General features: G+C 39.4%; 1 protein-coding gene across 7 annotated transcripts in view; it reads left to right on the top strand.

Annotated features, from left to right (window-relative positions):
• The window catches only part of IPCEF1 (interaction protein for cytohesin exchange factors 1), an 83992-nt gene that overhangs the window by 40920 nt on the left and 25606 nt on the right, over nt 1-17466 (top strand). For 4 of the 7 annotated variants that reach the window (XM_032101904.1, XM_032101905.1, XM_032101906.1 and 1 more), the window contains exons 3-7: nt 1427-1463; nt 2130-2299; nt 10064-10137; nt 11269-11340; nt 14252-14313. In XM_032101904.1, the coding sequence (XP_031957795.1) occupies nt 1427-1463; nt 2130-2299; nt 10064-10137; nt 11269-11340; nt 14252-14313 (415 nt within the window). Of the gene's footprint in view, nt 1-1280; nt 1464-1505; nt 1658-2129; nt 2300-10063; nt 10138-11268; nt 11341-14251; nt 14314-17466 lie in introns of those variants that run through there. The other 3 variants (XM_032101901.1, XM_032101900.1, XM_032101907.1) reach the window with 2 other exon arrangements.

Genomic DNA, 17466 nt, shown 5'->3' with positions numbered 1-17466 from the left:
TTTTCTTATTGCTTTTCTTTGTGTGTTGTCATGGAGAATAGTGTGAGAGAGAGAGTGGTAGAATTAAAAAAAAAAAATAAGGGAAAAAGGGAAAAAGAATACTCAGTGATTAAGCAGGAGTCTGGGATTATTCATGCCTTGTAAAGCCTCCCACAGGAGTGTTGTTCAGGTCATGTCAAATAGGCACCAGATAAGCACAGGGCTGCGATCCATGGTTCTGTGCTCTGTGATACACGCTGCAGAGATCCCTGCTTCAAAAAGTTGTAGCTCTTGTAAATACTGGTGACAGTGGTCTCTTCTATCATTGTTTGCAGACGATCTAGCTTTACTCACCTTCAGTTTGCCTGTGAGAAGAGCTATCAAATTTTTCAAGAGAAATGTGAAGTGGGGTTTTGTTTCCCCAAGAAGCTGGCTGGTGAGGCAGAGGGGCTACATTAGGGATGTTCATAGCATAGCTCTGCAGTGGATCAGGTAGCTACCGGCTTTGCATAGCAACATTGTGGCCAGCATATTAAATCATACGTCACTTTATCCAGCATTTGTCATCTGGCAGCTTCAAACCCTTCCTAAAAATAGAAAAAGGTGAATACTTTAGTTCCCACACTAGAGAAGGAAAGGTTGAGGCAAAGAGAAGTCAAGTACTTTGTCTGCAGTCACACAACCAACCAGCCTGTCTGGGGAGAATTGACTCCAAAAGGAATACCTTCCATTTTCCATTACCTGCTTTTTTGTTGTTTGTTGGTCTTCTCTTTTAGTTTCATTTTCTATGTGTTTATGCGGGATGAAATATGCAGACTGCAAATGCGTAAATAAATTCAATTGTGTTATTTTTGCAGTGACTAAAATGTCCATATATTTTGTGTGATTTTTTTTCTTAAGAAATATTATGAAACACTTTCATAGGGAAAAATACATGTTCTGCATTAAATAAAAAAAGGCAAAGGTGAAGACCAATTTTTTTTTTCTTTTTCAAGATTTCATAGAATGAGCTAAATAATTATCAATCACCTGGCATGTATTTTAATCTCTCCATGTTTGTAAATCCCCCTTGTGGAGTGTAATGAAGCATTGAAATGCTGGAGTTTTAACTTTTAATTTTTAACTTCAAAACACAGATAACAATTCAGGCAAACACAGCAAAGTAGAAGCTGCCTGTGGATGTGAAACAGGAAGCACTAGTAGGTAGACATATGTAATAGAGTTGCATTTGCTCTTGCTCAACTAGATATACATCAATTTTAATTAACACGTTTTTTGCTTCAGCTGCTCACGTCCCTTCAGCAGTGAGTGGGTTATGCGTTTCCATCCTGCATATACCACCAGCATCACCACACGTCCTTCTCTAGCTTCCCCCTCCCCTTTCTACACAAATGTTGCAACACAATCTGAAATTTCCTCTTTTCTTTCCTTCCTGCATTTCTTACAGGTTCCTTTGCGTCAGAAGGCAAAAAAGAAAAGTCAAGGTAATGAGAGATTGTTTTTTCTTTTCTCTCCTGGATTCCTCTTTTGTTATTTGCTTAGTATGTCTTATTCTTGGGAGGGTGAGGATTTTGTACTGCTACTCAGCTGGTGAAAAGCTGCTTTTTATCTCCACTGATTCTTACACTGATTCTGAGAAAAATGACAACGGGCTGTTCCTTTGGACTAAATCCTTGTGGTATGTTAATTGAATCAAAGCTGGAAATCAGTGAGGTAGAATCAGCTGCCTGCACAGATGAACACACTAGTGGTTTTCATGTACTTGGCATAATAGTTTTCTCTAGCTGACTTAAATAGATGTATTCTTTTCAGTGCAGCTGTGTGAGGGAAAATATATGCGTGCTTCTCTTAAAAGGATCAAAGGCTGTATTTTTAATTTGCAAAAACTCGTTTATGGTTATCTTAGCATTAATTACTATCTGCATTATCTACAGTTTACTGTTTTATTCCTGAACATCAGCATGCCTTTCAAATGAATGTGTGTTACTGTCACAGCCATTATAAAACTGAGTGACTTCTAAGTATATTTTAAGCTATGCTTGGGTGACTTGCTGAGATTCCTCAGTAAGGATGATATCTTTAATTGGCAGCAACATCTTTCCTGGAACTGCACTTTTAAGCAAGCACAACACTTATTTTTAATGGCACAGGGTTCTTTATAATGAGCCGACGGAGGATATCGTGCAAAGAGCTGGGGCAAGCTGATTGTCAAGGATGGCTCTACAAAAAGAAGGAAAAAGGAGCTTTCATTGGCAACAAATGGAAAAAGTTCTGGTGTGTGCTAAAGGAGTCATCACTGTATTGGTACAGCAGTCAGCTGGTGAGTACAGCGTACATTCAGCTCTGGGTGCCAGACAAACAGCATCTGCTGAGAGAAAGGAGGGAAGCTGGGGTCACAATTTAGGTGCACCCCGGAGGAGTACAAATAACTGGGTTTATTTCTCAGTCCTGGCACTTCTTGTGATCTGGGAAGTGTCTATGTGAATGTGAAATATGCAGAAAACAATGTGTTTTCTAGTTCAGCAAGTACTTGTGAAATGTTAACTTGCTGTCTGTTTTGCCCTGTAAAGAGCTGCTCTTTGAAGGCTCTGGTGGCACTTGAATTTGAGAAATATTTTCCTGGGTATAGGCAATTTGCAAACACTTGCTATAAAAACTCAAAACAGGAATGTTTCTTCATTTCTTATTAATTTAATTTTCAGAAATGTCTCTCCTGTTTCTTTTTCCATCCCTTTCCACACTGAGATTATTCTTTTTATTTGTCTGCTTGGTTTCTTTTTCTTTTGTTTTCAATATTTTTCTTTTTTTTTCCTATTTAATTTTTTTCCTTTTTTTTCTTTCTATTTTTTTTTCTTTCTTTCTTTCTTTTCTTTTTTCCTTTCAAATGGTAGAGGGCAGCTGGCTTTACTCTGGGCTTGTTTGATTGGGCAGAGAGGGTGTCTTGCCCATCCTAGGAAGATTCAGATATAATTATTCTGTTCACTTTGCTGTCTGGCACTGCTACCTCTAAAAAGCTCTTAACACATTCAAATGATGGCGTGACAGAGCCCAGAATTAGGGTGTGAAGAGAATTAGGGTATGCCAGCAAAAACATAGGTTGAAAGTCAGCAGCTTCAATGTTGAATTGTGGATGGACATGAGGTTCTCTAAATGCAAATTAGCGGCTCTGGAAATCAGCATGTCCCAGGCACAGCAAAGGATGAAAGATTAAAGGAACCCTTATTAATTCTTAGAGCATTTAAAAAAAATCAAAGGCAATCTGGGCTGTTTCCACTTGTTTATTTCCATTGCAATAATCCTCATTAAAAATGCTGCTAACAGTCTCAGGGAATAAATAAAATAGTTTAAGCCATTTAAAAAAATCCTCATACCCTAAACAAAGCTTTACTCATGTAGAGTATGTCACATTCTCCCTTCAGTTGTGGGTATAGTGTTAGTGTTTTTTGGTGGGGTTTTTTGTTTGCTTGTGTGTGTATGTGAGAGAAAGAGATATTTTTTTTGTTTGTTTTTTTAAAATCAGAATAAAAACTTTGACTGGTACTTCAAGATGATATTAGCTATTTCTTTTTGAGGTAAAATGAAAGCAACTCTGCTAGTCTTGGGCTGTTGTTTTATGATGTTGTGGTAGTCTGATATAGATTTCTTTCAAGACTAAGTTAAATGCATGCATAAGAGAAAGCAAAGAAATAGAAAAATTAGATAAAAAAAAGTTTTAAAAGGCACTTTTTTCCCTAATGCTTACAATATCTCTGTTTGAAGGACATGGCCTGGCAGATATTCTAATCAGCAGCATTAATACGTTGCAAAACCTTATTAATATTGTCTGTTATAAATCTGTATTTGCAGTTATACTTCCAGCCAGCCATTTTAAGAAAGGTGAGCTGGCTGGCTGAGGTGTCTTTTTAGACATGGAAAGTATCAGAAAGGAGTAATCCAGAGGAGTAATCAAGCTGGGAGGAAATGAAAAGGCAAGACTATGAAAAATTTGCCTCTGGAAAGAGAAGGGTGATGGGGGAGAGGTGCAAATTCCTCCTCTTCTTTCAGTTGTTTTGGCCAGGTTAAATTCCACTCCTGAGATCCAGAGAAACCATGATCATGCTGGTCCCAGTGCTCCTAGACAGCAGTCATCCTTTTAGTCCATGCCTACTTCCTGACTGCCACTGGCTGCCCCCAAATGAACAAGGCTGAAAAATAAGTGTCAGTCTCACTCCAGCTTATTTAATTTCCCCTGGAGAGCTCATGTGGCTTCAAAATACTGTTGTCTTGTGTCAGCCCTGAGTTCTCACCTGTCACAGTTGTTCTTTAAGCGTGCCAGCTGGTAATACCTCTTTGCTTTTAACTTCTGCCAACTCTCACACACTATTTTAAGTTAAAATCACAAAGATTCTTTGGGCAGCTTAAAGTGTTCTATATAACTATAGATCCAGGCAATGTTTGCAGAATGTCAGTGACTGTGGGGTTTGCTAAGACCTGCTTTCTTAAATTCTTGAGAGCATGCTCAGAGTCCTATGTTAGATCAATTAGACCCAGATATTCTCACTTCTAGATTGATGAAGGAGAAATAGCAGTGACATATTCACTTGCTTGCTTGACATTTAAGTCTCTGGCCTGGCATTAGGATTGCCTGCACTTCCACTGTCTTCAGTAAAGTTAATCCTTGGTCCTAAGGTGGTGTACAAGATGACAGTCTAAAGTCCTGTTGAAACAGGAGTCCTGCTTCTCACGTGCCTGAGGCTTCCTGTGACCAGCCCTTTTACAGAGGCTGATGCCAAAGGTGGTGATGGAAGAGTGGGGCTGACGTCAAAGCTACAGGTTGCCTGTAGCTCTGCTTGAACAGTTCTGTTCTTGTGAGAAATGAGTGTGGTTTGTTTGTGGCTGTGTGAAAACCAGACACCGGCAACTGTAGCATAGCAACAGGGTGCTGGACCTTTTCTCTAATGGGGATGGAGAAAATAGAGAGTGGGTGGAATTTGTATGGGAATGTGCATTATCCTGGATTTGGGTAGATTACCTCACCTGAATATCATCATCTTGGTCAAGTTTGTCTTCATGTGCCTCTGAAGCTCTGGATGTTTCTGTGAGTCTGGTTTAATTTTTCTTCAAGCCACTCTGGTCCTAGGTCTCTCAGGAGAGGCAGATTTTGGTATATGATATAGGACACTTGTTGTGACATTTGCATCTGATATTTCCTTCAATCTAACATAAAAATATTTTGTGAATGCCACAACTCAAAAGAGTAAAAATAAACAGGTCAGCAATAGCAAATCAGACACCCCAAGAGTCAAGATTCTCCTTACTGAAAGAAAGCTAGAGAACACAGGCAAATCTGAATAAATTTTCAATGAGCTAGCTGAGGTCAGGGCCTGGTGGTCTCAGCAGGTTTGGGTAGGCTGCCCTGGAGCCTGTTCCCACACACCCTTCTTCTTTCTGCAAAACACGAGGCATGTAAACTTCTCTTTGCAGCATGGAAGCACTCCCAGTCTGGGGAGGGGAAGCTGTTTGGACTAGGAGGAAGCACAGAAGGGTTGTTTTGCAACGAAAACACAGGAAATGTCAGAAAATGGATCTGAGCAGTCAGACTTTCTGAGTGCATTCAAGAACACCAGACTCCTTGGACAATGGCTCTTCACTGTGTTAGTGTTTGGTTCCTTTTTTTTTCAGTACTGCTCTCTGTAGGCAGTTGCCTTGAAGAAAAAGTGTTTAAATAGTACAGTTTGTGATCCTGCCTGACCCTTTAGCAGTTTCAATTCTCATACTGAAACTCCAGAGGGAATTAGTATTCTTACATAGGAAGAGGGGTGGTGGGGGAGGATTGTCACATGTAATCCATGCTCCTGGTTCTTTGTGCTTGTTTCAGCTATGTTGGATAGTGTTGGCTGGAATGGGACACAGGAATAAATGCCTCTATCTGGTGGGTCTTTAGGGTAGCTTGACTGGTTTTCCAAATAGAGTTGAAATAGATTTTTGCAGAATATGTCAACGATGGTTGTCATGGGGATTCAGCTGAAAAGAAATATAAATATAAAATTAAAGAGTTGCAGGCTGTGATCTACTGTCACTATTTATCTTTGTATCTTTTCTCCCCCCCCCCCCCCCCCCCCCCCCCCCCCCTTCACTGCACTTAAATTGGTCCTCACTCCAACAGCTTTGCTGGAAGCTGTATAATTACAGTCTTTTAAAAGAAAAGTCTTTTACCTTTGAGTTGTAATAGCTGCTTACATGGATGAGAAAAAGTCATTGATGTTGGCTGATTGCGCTGAGAGGCTTGGGGACCTCTGGCCCAATATCTTACACAAATTATTCAGTGTTCTACAGGATGGCTCATTGGTGTACTTGGCAGAGAGAAAAAAAGGCTAAAAAGTCTGAACTGCTTTTCCAGCATCCATAGGGTCTTCTGGGGGCAGTGCTGAAACACTGTAATGAAGCCATGAGGACAACCCTGATTTGCAGATTGGAGTTGTTCCGCAATAACCAGATATTTCATTTTAAAGCACTATTTTTAAAAATCTTGCTGCAACACTACACTCACTTTAAATGATTTACTAAATCTCCTAAAGCCACAACATTTAGATAACGTATTGAAGCAAGCTCAAAAGGACATTAGCCTCTTTCATTGGATTCATGCATTGTGTTTCATAAATAATTATTTTTGAGTGCAAAGCTTTTTCTGTGAAAAAATGGCTTTCTTTTTTGCCAAAAGCATTTGCAGAGACTGTTGTTATTAATGAAATTATTTTTCTACAATTTGGAATAGCGAAAGTACAGATTTATGTTAGGCTAACCTCCATAAAACCCACAAGAGATAACAGCTTATTCTTTTAAACATCCTGATTAAGTAGAAAGCAGGTCAAGGTTCTTTTTATCTGAGTTATTAGAGCTAATTTACAGCTTTGCATCAAAATTTGAAGGAAGCTTGAGTGAAAAGTGTGAGTTAAATAATAGCATGCTAAAGTCATGTTAGAGATAACATTTGGGAAGAAAGAAAGCACTTAGGATTTCTATATGCTTTAAAATGTCATTTTTATCCCAAGAATGACTGGGAAGATGACTTTCACATGTTCTGTTCCTAGGGTTTATTTGGAATTCCATTTGCTGACTGTAATAACATCCATAAGGTTTTAATGTTGTGACTTCTTTCCCTTTTTTCATTTCTTTTTTTCTTGATAATTATGAACTACATACGCATCAAGCCCCTCTTTTCTGTTACATAGATAGCACATTTGAGATGTGTACAAACAGTGCTTTCAAAGCTTCACACCATTGTCCTCCTTCCTTTCACTCATACATAAAATGAAACATAATTTTTTCCTTAAATTAACAAATATGAAATCACAGACAGAATTAATATAAAATCTGAATGGATTGAGAGAGAATGTGTATGTGAGAACATAATCTTATACCAACTGGAACATGCCAAATACTGCATAAGAAGTCTGGGGTTTCTCTGCTGTATAGCTGTTAACATTAAAGTACTGAAATCAAAGCCTACAGACCTATTTTCATTAGTAATTTAGAGGGTGCTTCTCTAATTTAGGTAGAGGAGTCTATCTAAATTACTAATGGATTAGTTCAGTGGTTCAAGTCCAAGTTCCATTTTTGCATGGGTGGGAGCATTCCAGGTGGGTGTCTCCACAGTGGCTTACGGGGTCCTGATAATTCACTAGTCCAATACAAAATCCAAACACTCAAATACTTTTATACATTGACAATAGAGACAGTGACTTATCTAACAGCATTTCATGGACTTAATCCCCTCATGAGTGCTTCTGCAGCACTCTAAACTGTTTGTAGGATGCAATCTAGACCAATGGTTACTGCACTGATAGACAGAACTGGCTGAGCTGTGATTGCATTTGAAACATTTAAGAAAGGCCAAACCTGTCCCAGACCCGAATCACCCACTCACCCACATGATGGCTTACCTAGCTCAGGCCATGGATTTATTGCTGCATGGGTACCTGGGTATATTCCTTCGCACAGGGTCTCATGCATAACTTTTTCTTAAACTGGGATTGTTGATTCATATTGCAGAGAAACAACTGGCACTGTATGCATTTCTCACTTGAGGCAGGTTTCTCATCCAGCAATGCCTGCAATAGTGTTTGTTGTACCTCACGGACAGCTTTTTTGAGATTGCTTTCTGGTATTCTCAGATTGGTTTTGGGAACTAAATAGGAATTTTGGTGTTCCCAATACAGTAAGTGACCATCTTTTTGGTACAGAAATGCAGGATAATACAATCTCTATCTTTAGTACAGTGCAGCCCAAGAATAGAGCTCCTTCATTACTCACCCCTACTCATTTACTCATCCTTATATACTTAATATACTGTGGATCTGGGATGGTAATACTAGCTTTAGTTAGTTGTTACTTATCTCAGTGAGTTTAGTCCCATGAAATTCCAACCTATGGAATGGAAACAAAAGCTCCCTGAGCTAGTCTCTAAACAAGTTTTACAGATACAAATACAAACAGAGAGTGCTAAAAGCCCACAGTAGCAAATAAACACTTTTTCATACAAATATTACAAAATGAATGTTTTTCAGCCCAGATGTAAAAAAATCATTTTTTCTCCTGTGCTTAAAGAAAATAAGAAAACCCCCTTCCACCAATGCTGTGTGTGTGTGTGTCCTGGAGCAGCAAAACCCTTTACTGGTGATGATGCAAAATACAAACCTCTCATGTGAATGCTTAATACATGTAAATGGCAGGAATGATAGTTAGGCCGTGATTTACTGTATACCAAAGAACAGATATGCAGATGTGAGGGGAAGCCACCCATTGAAATATCCATTCTGTATCCATATTTCAGTTCTTGGAGATTCATACTTCCAAGCATTAAAGCTCAAAGGCTTTTCTTGATGAACATCTTTTTATAGTCTTGTCATATTCATGCATAATGAGACTTGAGATACTGTCAGTCATCTTCATTTATCCTCTGCCTTTGTAACTGTTGTGTATATTTTACCTGCTTTAACTCAGTGTACATTTTCAGAATTTTAATGTGTCTACGAGTAATGGCTGGGAGCAGCAACAATGTGATTCAGGAATGAGCATTCTGTGTTTTGGAAAGTACATTTTTTCCTGTTGTTATATCCTACAGACTTTCAGCTACATTATATATCGCTCATCTTAGGAGGATTCCTAATCTTATAGTAGATGACCAGGTGTATGTAGATAGATGTAGTAAAGGAAGATGGTTCTGCTTCAGATGTTTCAGTTTCAGGCAGCACAAACAGGGATTTGAGGCTTGTCACTGCAGTTTTGCTGGAGCAACGCTCTGACTCAGAGTCCTGCTGACTGAGAGCAGAGACGTCAATGCTCAGCAAACCTTCTTGCATCCAGAAACGGCTGACTGGATATAAACAGGGTACTGTAAATGTCTGCCTGGATTTTGCTACCTCTTGTACCATGCCTGCAAATTTCTGGGGGAAGTGATAGCTGGGTGACCAAAGCCATCTGAGGCAGGTTTGCAGTGTTTAAAAACAGAGCTCAGCTGCATGGGATGATCCCCTTGCACCTCGTGGCAAGGCAGCAGCCTGCATTGCCTCTGCTTTGCTCAGGTACAGGTGACCCTGAAAAATGGTCTATGCTGCAATTACACAGGGGACGCCCTACTCCATTTCTACTTAGAATCATCTTGGGGAACTTCTGAATTGTATTTTTCAGCTATACATAGGTCATTTTATGTGCTGCTGTTACATGTAAGATGTACATGTGTAAGATGCATACACGCTGTGTCACAGCACAAACACACCTTTGAGATTGTAGGTACCATCCCGACCTGAACAGATGATATAACCCTTGTTCATCCTTATTAGTCAACAAAATCTATGCTCACACTCTGCCACTTGCACCAACAGGAGTGATGGCTCTCCAGCACCCAGGATTTGCACAAATATAGCTGGTATAGAAATATTTCATCAGGCGTTAATCTGTCCCCATGGTGATGAGCATATATTTTCACAGTATAAAAAGCTGTCAAAAACAAGCACTTGCATGTTAAATATTATTCAGCATTGGAGTCTACTGTCTTACCAGTTGGTTGATTTGGTGATATTTAATTTTTTTTCTTTTATGGAAGGCTGAAAAAGCAGAAGGATTTATAAGACTTCCAGACTTCAGTGTGGATCGAGCAATTGAATGCAAAAAAAAGCAGTAAGTTTATCTCTTGTTCCCACTTTTGCATGATTTTTTTACAACGTTGCAAGGAATGAATCTCTGTAATCTTTGGCAGTGAAACTGTGGGGAGTTCTTTTGTATTGTATAAATAATGAGATATTAATTGAGCTACTGAAAGAAAACTATATTGCAAAAATATTTTTTTAAAATCTCTGCCAGATGTGCTTTGGTAAAACCACAAACAAAAAAAACAGGTCAATGTGCCAAATGCTTTCTTTTTATTTCTCCTTTTTTTCATTCACTGCTTATGAGTAAGCTGTAATTCTCAGATGCCCCCTCTTAGTTGAGGAGGTCAGCAGTGGTGCAAGTAATGCTGCATCACTCCAAGCCTGGACTATTCTTTAGGCTGCAGTGGTGCAACTGAGCTTGGGCTGTACTTGAAGCCTTTGGATGTGCAGGGAATAAACACTTTCTTTAGTGGGGTGCACATTTAAAAATATTCTCTCCAAACTCCATATGCAGCACTGACTTCCAGCTGCTTCTGAGCACACTTCAAAGGTTTGGAGGGGTGCTGCTGTTGTTCAAAGTTAAAAGCTCAGCATGGTTTTAATTGTGTCACTCAAGAGAAAGTCTTCATTCTTCTGTTGGAGAAGTCAGAAGAGTCAGTCACTGTTCACCAGCTGTGTGCTGGTGATTTTACTGCATCACATGTCCCTTCCCTCAGCCATCCGTTTTCTGTGCTGTGGGGTCTTAGCCTTATTGACCACTCATGGAAGCCGTTCCATGTCTTGGGTCACTATTGGTGCTTTCTCCAAACCCTTTTCAGGTTTGCTTTACATTTCAGAGCTGGAGGAAGCAAAACTGCACATAGTATTTGAGTAGTGGGAAAGCAACAGGATTATGTAATGAAATAATGGAAGCCTTTGTTTTATTCTTTATTCCTTCTTTTTTAGTTCCTGTAGTTTATACTCTCTGGATACTGTGTGGCCTAGGAAATGAGCTAAAAATAGACTAGAGTTATAAAGAAAGAGCTATATTGATGACAAGCTAATCCGGATTAATTCAGTGGAGCGAATAAATATTTTAAATAATTCATTCAGCTATTATTTTTTCTTTCTTATGGAAACTAGTTTTCTTCATATCTCTTCTATTTTTCTTTTCCTGAAGTGCTATTAAGATCAGCCACCCACAGATCAAGACATTTTATTTTGCGGCAGAAAATGTTCTGGAAATGAACACGTAAGTAGGAGCAACTGGTCATGTTTCATCCTGTCTCATGCATGAGAACACCCTTTGAAAGTTCATTCTTTCACTGTCAAGCAGTTGACAAATTTATTTGCAGAATTACTGAGTCTAATTTTTCTGGTCACTAAATGGAAGAAAACTATTGCACTTTGCTCATTAATTATAATTGAAATCAGAATTGCATAATTAGCCCAATTTTGATACTAATCTTCCTAACATTTGCTGATATAAATCCCTTTCTCTTATAGAGGTGCTACGATTTGATAGCAAGTACATCACCTTGGAAGAAGTGAGGGGACAAAGGAAAGAGAGGGAAGAACTTAACACAATTTTGTCCCAGAAATTGTCTAGGACTAGAATATAACAATTTCTGATTTCAGAGTACCACGTCAGCTAACAAGGAGGGTTAGAGGGGTATAAAGGACTGTTTCTTTATTGCAAATAAGCATTAATCAAGCACCAAACTACACTGTAGTTGAATGGTCCTCATGACAGGTCAGAAATTTTCCTTCCACAAATGTCCAGAAGAAAAACAACCAGATAGTTTTCAACGGAAGAAGTAAAAATGGATATGAATGCTGCCATTTTAGAAACTACCGAGCTATCAGAAAGATATTATTTTCTGCTGATCCAATTTTGGCTGATTTAGATATATCTCATATCTTTGCCTTTTCTACTTTAGATTGCAGTCTGTTTTCTATGCTATTGCATTAAATGGCCAAATACTGGCTACAAAGCAGTACAGTGTAAATGGGAGGAGAGCTCCTATGACAGTCAGGTCAGGATTTTAATCCTGGCTCTACTGGTGATCTTTGTGAGAATTTTCACAGGACATTGACTACTCATTCCCTCATACAAATTTACCACTATAGAAAAAGAGAGAGGTTGAGAGAATGTGTGTGATTTTCCAAAAGGCCTATAGATACAGAAATGTACAATATTACAGTAATGTATGTACACAGATATGTATTAATAAATCTGTGCTCTACAAGTAAATATAGATGAGAAGAATCTGTTGCCCTTTGCAAGTTGGAGCAGCACAGAGCATTCTGGTGGGGAGATAACCATCCATTTCTGTGTTCTTGCATTTCCTACCAGAGCTCCTGAATGAAGTGACAAATTCCTGAGGCAGATAGGATAAGGACGACTGAGAATGAGGGACTTCTAGACAGGAATATTTCCATAGAGAGGGTAACCCTGGGTGAGAGAGAAGAGATGGAAGGACATATGGAGAAAGAAAATTAGAGCTAGTGGAGGATATCAGTGAGTGCTAACAGCCAGTTTGGAGCCCAGCTGGAAATTCTCATGTGAGAAATGTTTAGGCTCCTGTGAGTGAGTGATTGAAATCTATGCAGGTGTCTTAGCTCTTAGGCCTCTGGAATGATTTTGTTCAAACTCCACTTCTTGAGTCAATTTCATTTTGGCTTAAAGCTAGGTAGCCTAGTGTTAGAGCAGCCTGCGCTGTGTTGAACTAAGTCCTCACTGTTGCAACTGATGATGTTTTCCTTGGCAAAGTATAAAATACATGCATTTAATACATAAAGTACATGCATACTCACACATATGTCAAAACAGACTGAAGGACATCTGTTCTCTTGGCTCCAGTGCTGTAAATACACGTGTGAATGGTTCCACTGAACTCACTGGAGCATTTGTGTGTTGAGTTTCTGGTGTGCATAAATGGTTGATGGATCATAACCTTTTGTAACTCTTCATGCATATATCTATATACCTGCCCATACATCTCTATTAAATCAACAGTAGATTTATTTACACAGTCATTTGTTTCACTAATTTATTATGTATTTGCTATTGTCATGCACACATGAAAAGTAAAGGCATGCTGACTAGCTGCATGCATTCATCTGGCCAGTTGTACATAGTTATTAGTGACTTGGCTGCCCTCGTCATTAATGAAGTCCCAAAATTATTTACCAAATCTTTTCCTTGTTAAGGTGGGTTTTCATTTAAAAAATCATTCTGTTAGAATTAGCTGTTAGAAAAGAGTCAATAGACTACTCTTACAGAAATGACACTTTGTTTTTCTGAATTGTTTGTGGCTCTATTGTTCATACTGAAGTCTAAAAGTGCAGTTACTTTGACGCTGATCTTCCAAATTTCCCATTGCTTTAGTAGAACCGAAATCAAACAAAGTGGTGTTTTTTCCAGTAATGAATTCCTGCCCTTCATACTTTCTCTATTAATGCCTTGAGTTTTAATCTTAAAAGTTTGAGCTTTTTCAGTTGTCAGCTACTTAAAATCTGGATAGATCTGAATGAGCTGCAAGCAAACATAATATACAAAAAGTATAACTAGGGAATGTTTCTAGCACTGGAAAAATGCAGCCACCTAGGAAGACAAGTGAAAAGAACCCTGTTAATATCTTAAAACAACCCAGGAAGTGAGACTTACTAAAACGAAAAGTACATAGCAAGGTGAAGAAGGTGGTATGTTGTGATCAAAAACTTGGTTTCAAGTGGCACAGACTGTGCTGCAATACTTTTGGCCAGGGCAGCTGATATCGTCTTCTACAGCTGCCATGCCTTTTTCTTCATCTCAGGTGAAGGATGACACCTCAACGGCTGGACTAAATCTCTGACATGGTGTTACAGCACAAAGACTTTTTCTTTAGCTTCCACAAATGCGACTCCTGGTCATCAGTAGTACCTTTTTACAGTAGCAGGGAAAGAAGATGTCCCAGGCAACTAATCCTGTTCATTACAGGAAATATTAATATAGAGGTGACGGGTGCCTTTCTAGAAGATGATCTAAGAAATAGAAACTTTGACATTTAGTCTTCAGGCTAATGAAAACAGATGTGGTGATGTAGAACACAACCGAAAGGAACAAAACTCATGAGCGTGAGAGTGTCCCTGACTCTGTGTTCCCTCTGTTTCAAACACAGGTGGCTAAGTAAGCTGGGAATGGCTGTAGACCCTCAGGCACCAAATGGGAAGAACGAGGAAGGTATGCTCCTCACTGGTTTCAGCGTGTAACTACATTGTGCTCTTCACAGTTTTTGTTTGGCCAAATTTTTGTCGGCTATTTTCTTTTTTTTTAAACTATCATCTTGGGTCTGTCTACTCTCTGAGCTCAGAGAAACCACATTGTCACAGCACAGAGTAATCTCAGGAGAAGAAAAAATGGTGAGAAACAGTGTGAGTGAGAGACACTCGGTGATCTTGTCAGAGGTGTGTAACTACTTTCTGGCAGTTTGCTGGCTTGCTAAGCCTACCAAGTGTGAAGATGTACAGCTGTGCTGCTCTGGGTTTTGAGCTGGTGAGTTATATTACAGGAGTTGTGCTGCAGTATGGCAGCTTGCAGGCCTGGGAACACCTTGTGCTCTGCAGACCCATCCCTACTGTGTTCTCCAGTCCTGGGGGTTTCAACAACCATAGTGTTGGGAGACAAGGGGGTGGGTGGTACTGCTATTCTGGAGCCTACAATTTGTTTCAGAGCCAAGCTCGAGAGTTCATTATGGAATGAGAAACTTTAGCAGTTCGCAAGCACTTTATTTATTGTCTTAATTTGCACACTGACCCAATATAACTCTTTGGTGGGAGGATACCTGCACTCAAATAACAAATCTGGGCAGAGGAGCTGATTTAGAATGAGAAGTGCTCTGGGTAGTATTATGTTACCAAACCAGGAATGGACTCTAACCTGAGGAAGATGTGCCATCATCTGGGCTTTTAACTCTCCGAGGAATATGCGTCATCATCAGAGCTTTTAAGTCTCCATTTTTAGAGTATTGGTACCAAGTGCCATTTTTAGACCTGCTGAGCTTGTGAAGGAGCTGTCATTATGAAGAAGAAACTGGTATTTGCGGTAGTATGAACACTTAAGTGATGCAACCTGTTTTGCAAGGAAATGTTCCTCTCTGCATCCCTTCTGCTTTATCACAAAATTCAAGATTGGGGTTTATGTTCAGGCTTGGGACATGCAATTCCATTATTGATTAACTTGATTTGTCTCCATTTATGCTCTACCATTAAAAGCAGCTTTGGGGTTGGTAAACACAGATATTACTGATTCCTGGAGATCCAGCAAGTCTCATCAGTTTCTTTCTTGTTTTCAGTTCACAGTTGTTTCTTTTCAGGAAACTTGTTAATTCCCACACCATCTAATTCCTCCTCTCTGTGTCCTCTTTGAAGCCAACTTTACCAAAACACTTTAGGATAAAGGGCTATATTGAATATTAGGTTGTGTAGCAAGAACTGCAAGATACTTGTACTCAGAGAGGAAGTATGCAAATATGTTGTCCATCTTTTCATGAAGGGAAGAGTTTGATGGAAAATGAGAATGGGCAAAATTTTATATATTAAACCAAATTTTAAGGCTCAAAAATGTGATACTGGCTGTGTTGGCTGAATCAAGAATTACGAAGCAACACAAAATGAGTTATTCCACCAATCCTACTTTTATAAAAAAATGACCAAAAGATACAAAATAATCCACTCAATAATCTGCAGCAGGCTATCTAATAACCTTGCAATAACATAACATAGCCAAAATTTATTCAGCTTTTAAAGCTGGTGGGCCATCTCCCCTTCAGAAAAAGGCCTTCTGATTCTGGTGTCAAACACCTCCTTGTCTTTCCATGCATGTTTCATCACAGGTGATCCAGCAGCTGCCTTCAGTGTGGGTGCAGCACCTGCTGGTGCCTGGGTGGACATGCCCTTACAGAAACATTGCTATGCTTCATAAAAGAACTGTCACGAGCCACAGTCACTTCTGTTCCTGCTGACCAGTTCTTCCTCTCTGTATCACGCACCATAATTCTTCAGAAGCCCTGGCTCTTTTCATGGCATTTCTTGTGTATTTATGTACTTTCTGTGCATTTTAACATCCCCCCCACTGCCATTTGTGTATTTGGAGTATCAGAAACAGCTGTAGATTATTTTTCAGTTCTTCTGTGTGCCTAAAAGGGGAGCTGTAGAAACAATAAGCTTTTTACTAAGAGTTACTCAAAAAGGCATTAATAGAGTATTAGAATTCAATATAGGCCTTATTGCAGCCATTTTCAGTTCTTTATGCTCAGATGTGCCGGCACAGATTTCCAGTAAACAGAAGAGCATCTATGCTACTCAAAACCCCTATGGTTCTGCAAAGAGTACAGGGAGAAAAAGTAATGAACCTCTTTAAATTTCTCTTTGTTAACATGTTATAAAATTCTCTCTCATGTACAAAATTCTTCTCTCATAAAACTTTATACCCCACATTCTGTGCTTATTAGGCCCCCCCCCCCAACCAATGACATGCACAAAAATAATATGTGTGGGTATTAAAAGAGTTAATTTTAGATTAAATAATCTCAGGTGACTGTCCAGAGACCGTGCTAACACACTGCTTTCTAGTGGTGTGAGCCCCTGAAGTCCAGCTCTGATGAAGTACTCCCTGAACTTAAGCAACCCCTGTTCTCTGGGGCAGAGCTGACAGAAGTTCTTGGACTGTCAATATCTCTATTTTCGTTTTGCCTCTGAATTGCGAGTTCTTTTACTCAGAGTTTGGACTGAAACGCAGGAGATGCCAGGCTTCTCTTCTAATTGATGTTTATAATTTCTTCTCTATAATACAACTTCACAGAATGTGCCTCCAAGTTAACAAGGTGGAAAAATGGCTGTGAGTTCCAACTTCCAAGACCTTTTAAGGTCCAAATTACCCAATTATGGAATGCAAAGTAATTTGTTTTTACTTATAATCCAATAACTAACTATTCATGATCTGCACTGTGGGTTTTTTTACCCAATACCAGAACACCCAGATTTATGAAGAAGAAGGTGAAAAGAAGAACAAATCCACACCTGAAATCCTCCATATTGTTACACATATATATATTATTATATCCCAGAAACCTAAATTCTCTAAATCCAGGGTTCCAACATTGGACAGCACAAACTGCTGGGTGCATGTGGCCAGCAAAGGGCAGTGCTGGAACCCATGGAGACCACGGGGGCAGCCTCTGTTCTGTGACACTTGGCACTCACTCAAGTTGTCCTCATTAAGCTCCGACTTCGTCTTTGCAAACTCTCAGGTCCCCAGCTCAGTGGGGTGGGGGTGAGTTCTGTCACTCTGCACATATGGTGCAGGGCAGGATGCAAGCACTTGCTCCTGTAGAGC

Source organism: Corvus moneduloides, chromosome 3 (genome assembly GCF_009650955.1).
Source record: "Corvus moneduloides isolate bCorMon1 chromosome 3, bCorMon1.pri, whole genome shotgun sequence".
NCBI classification, from domain to species: domain Eukaryota; kingdom Metazoa; phylum Chordata; class Aves; order Passeriformes; family Corvidae; genus Corvus; species Corvus moneduloides.
This window is presented reverse-complemented; position numbering and strand designations above follow the sequence as displayed.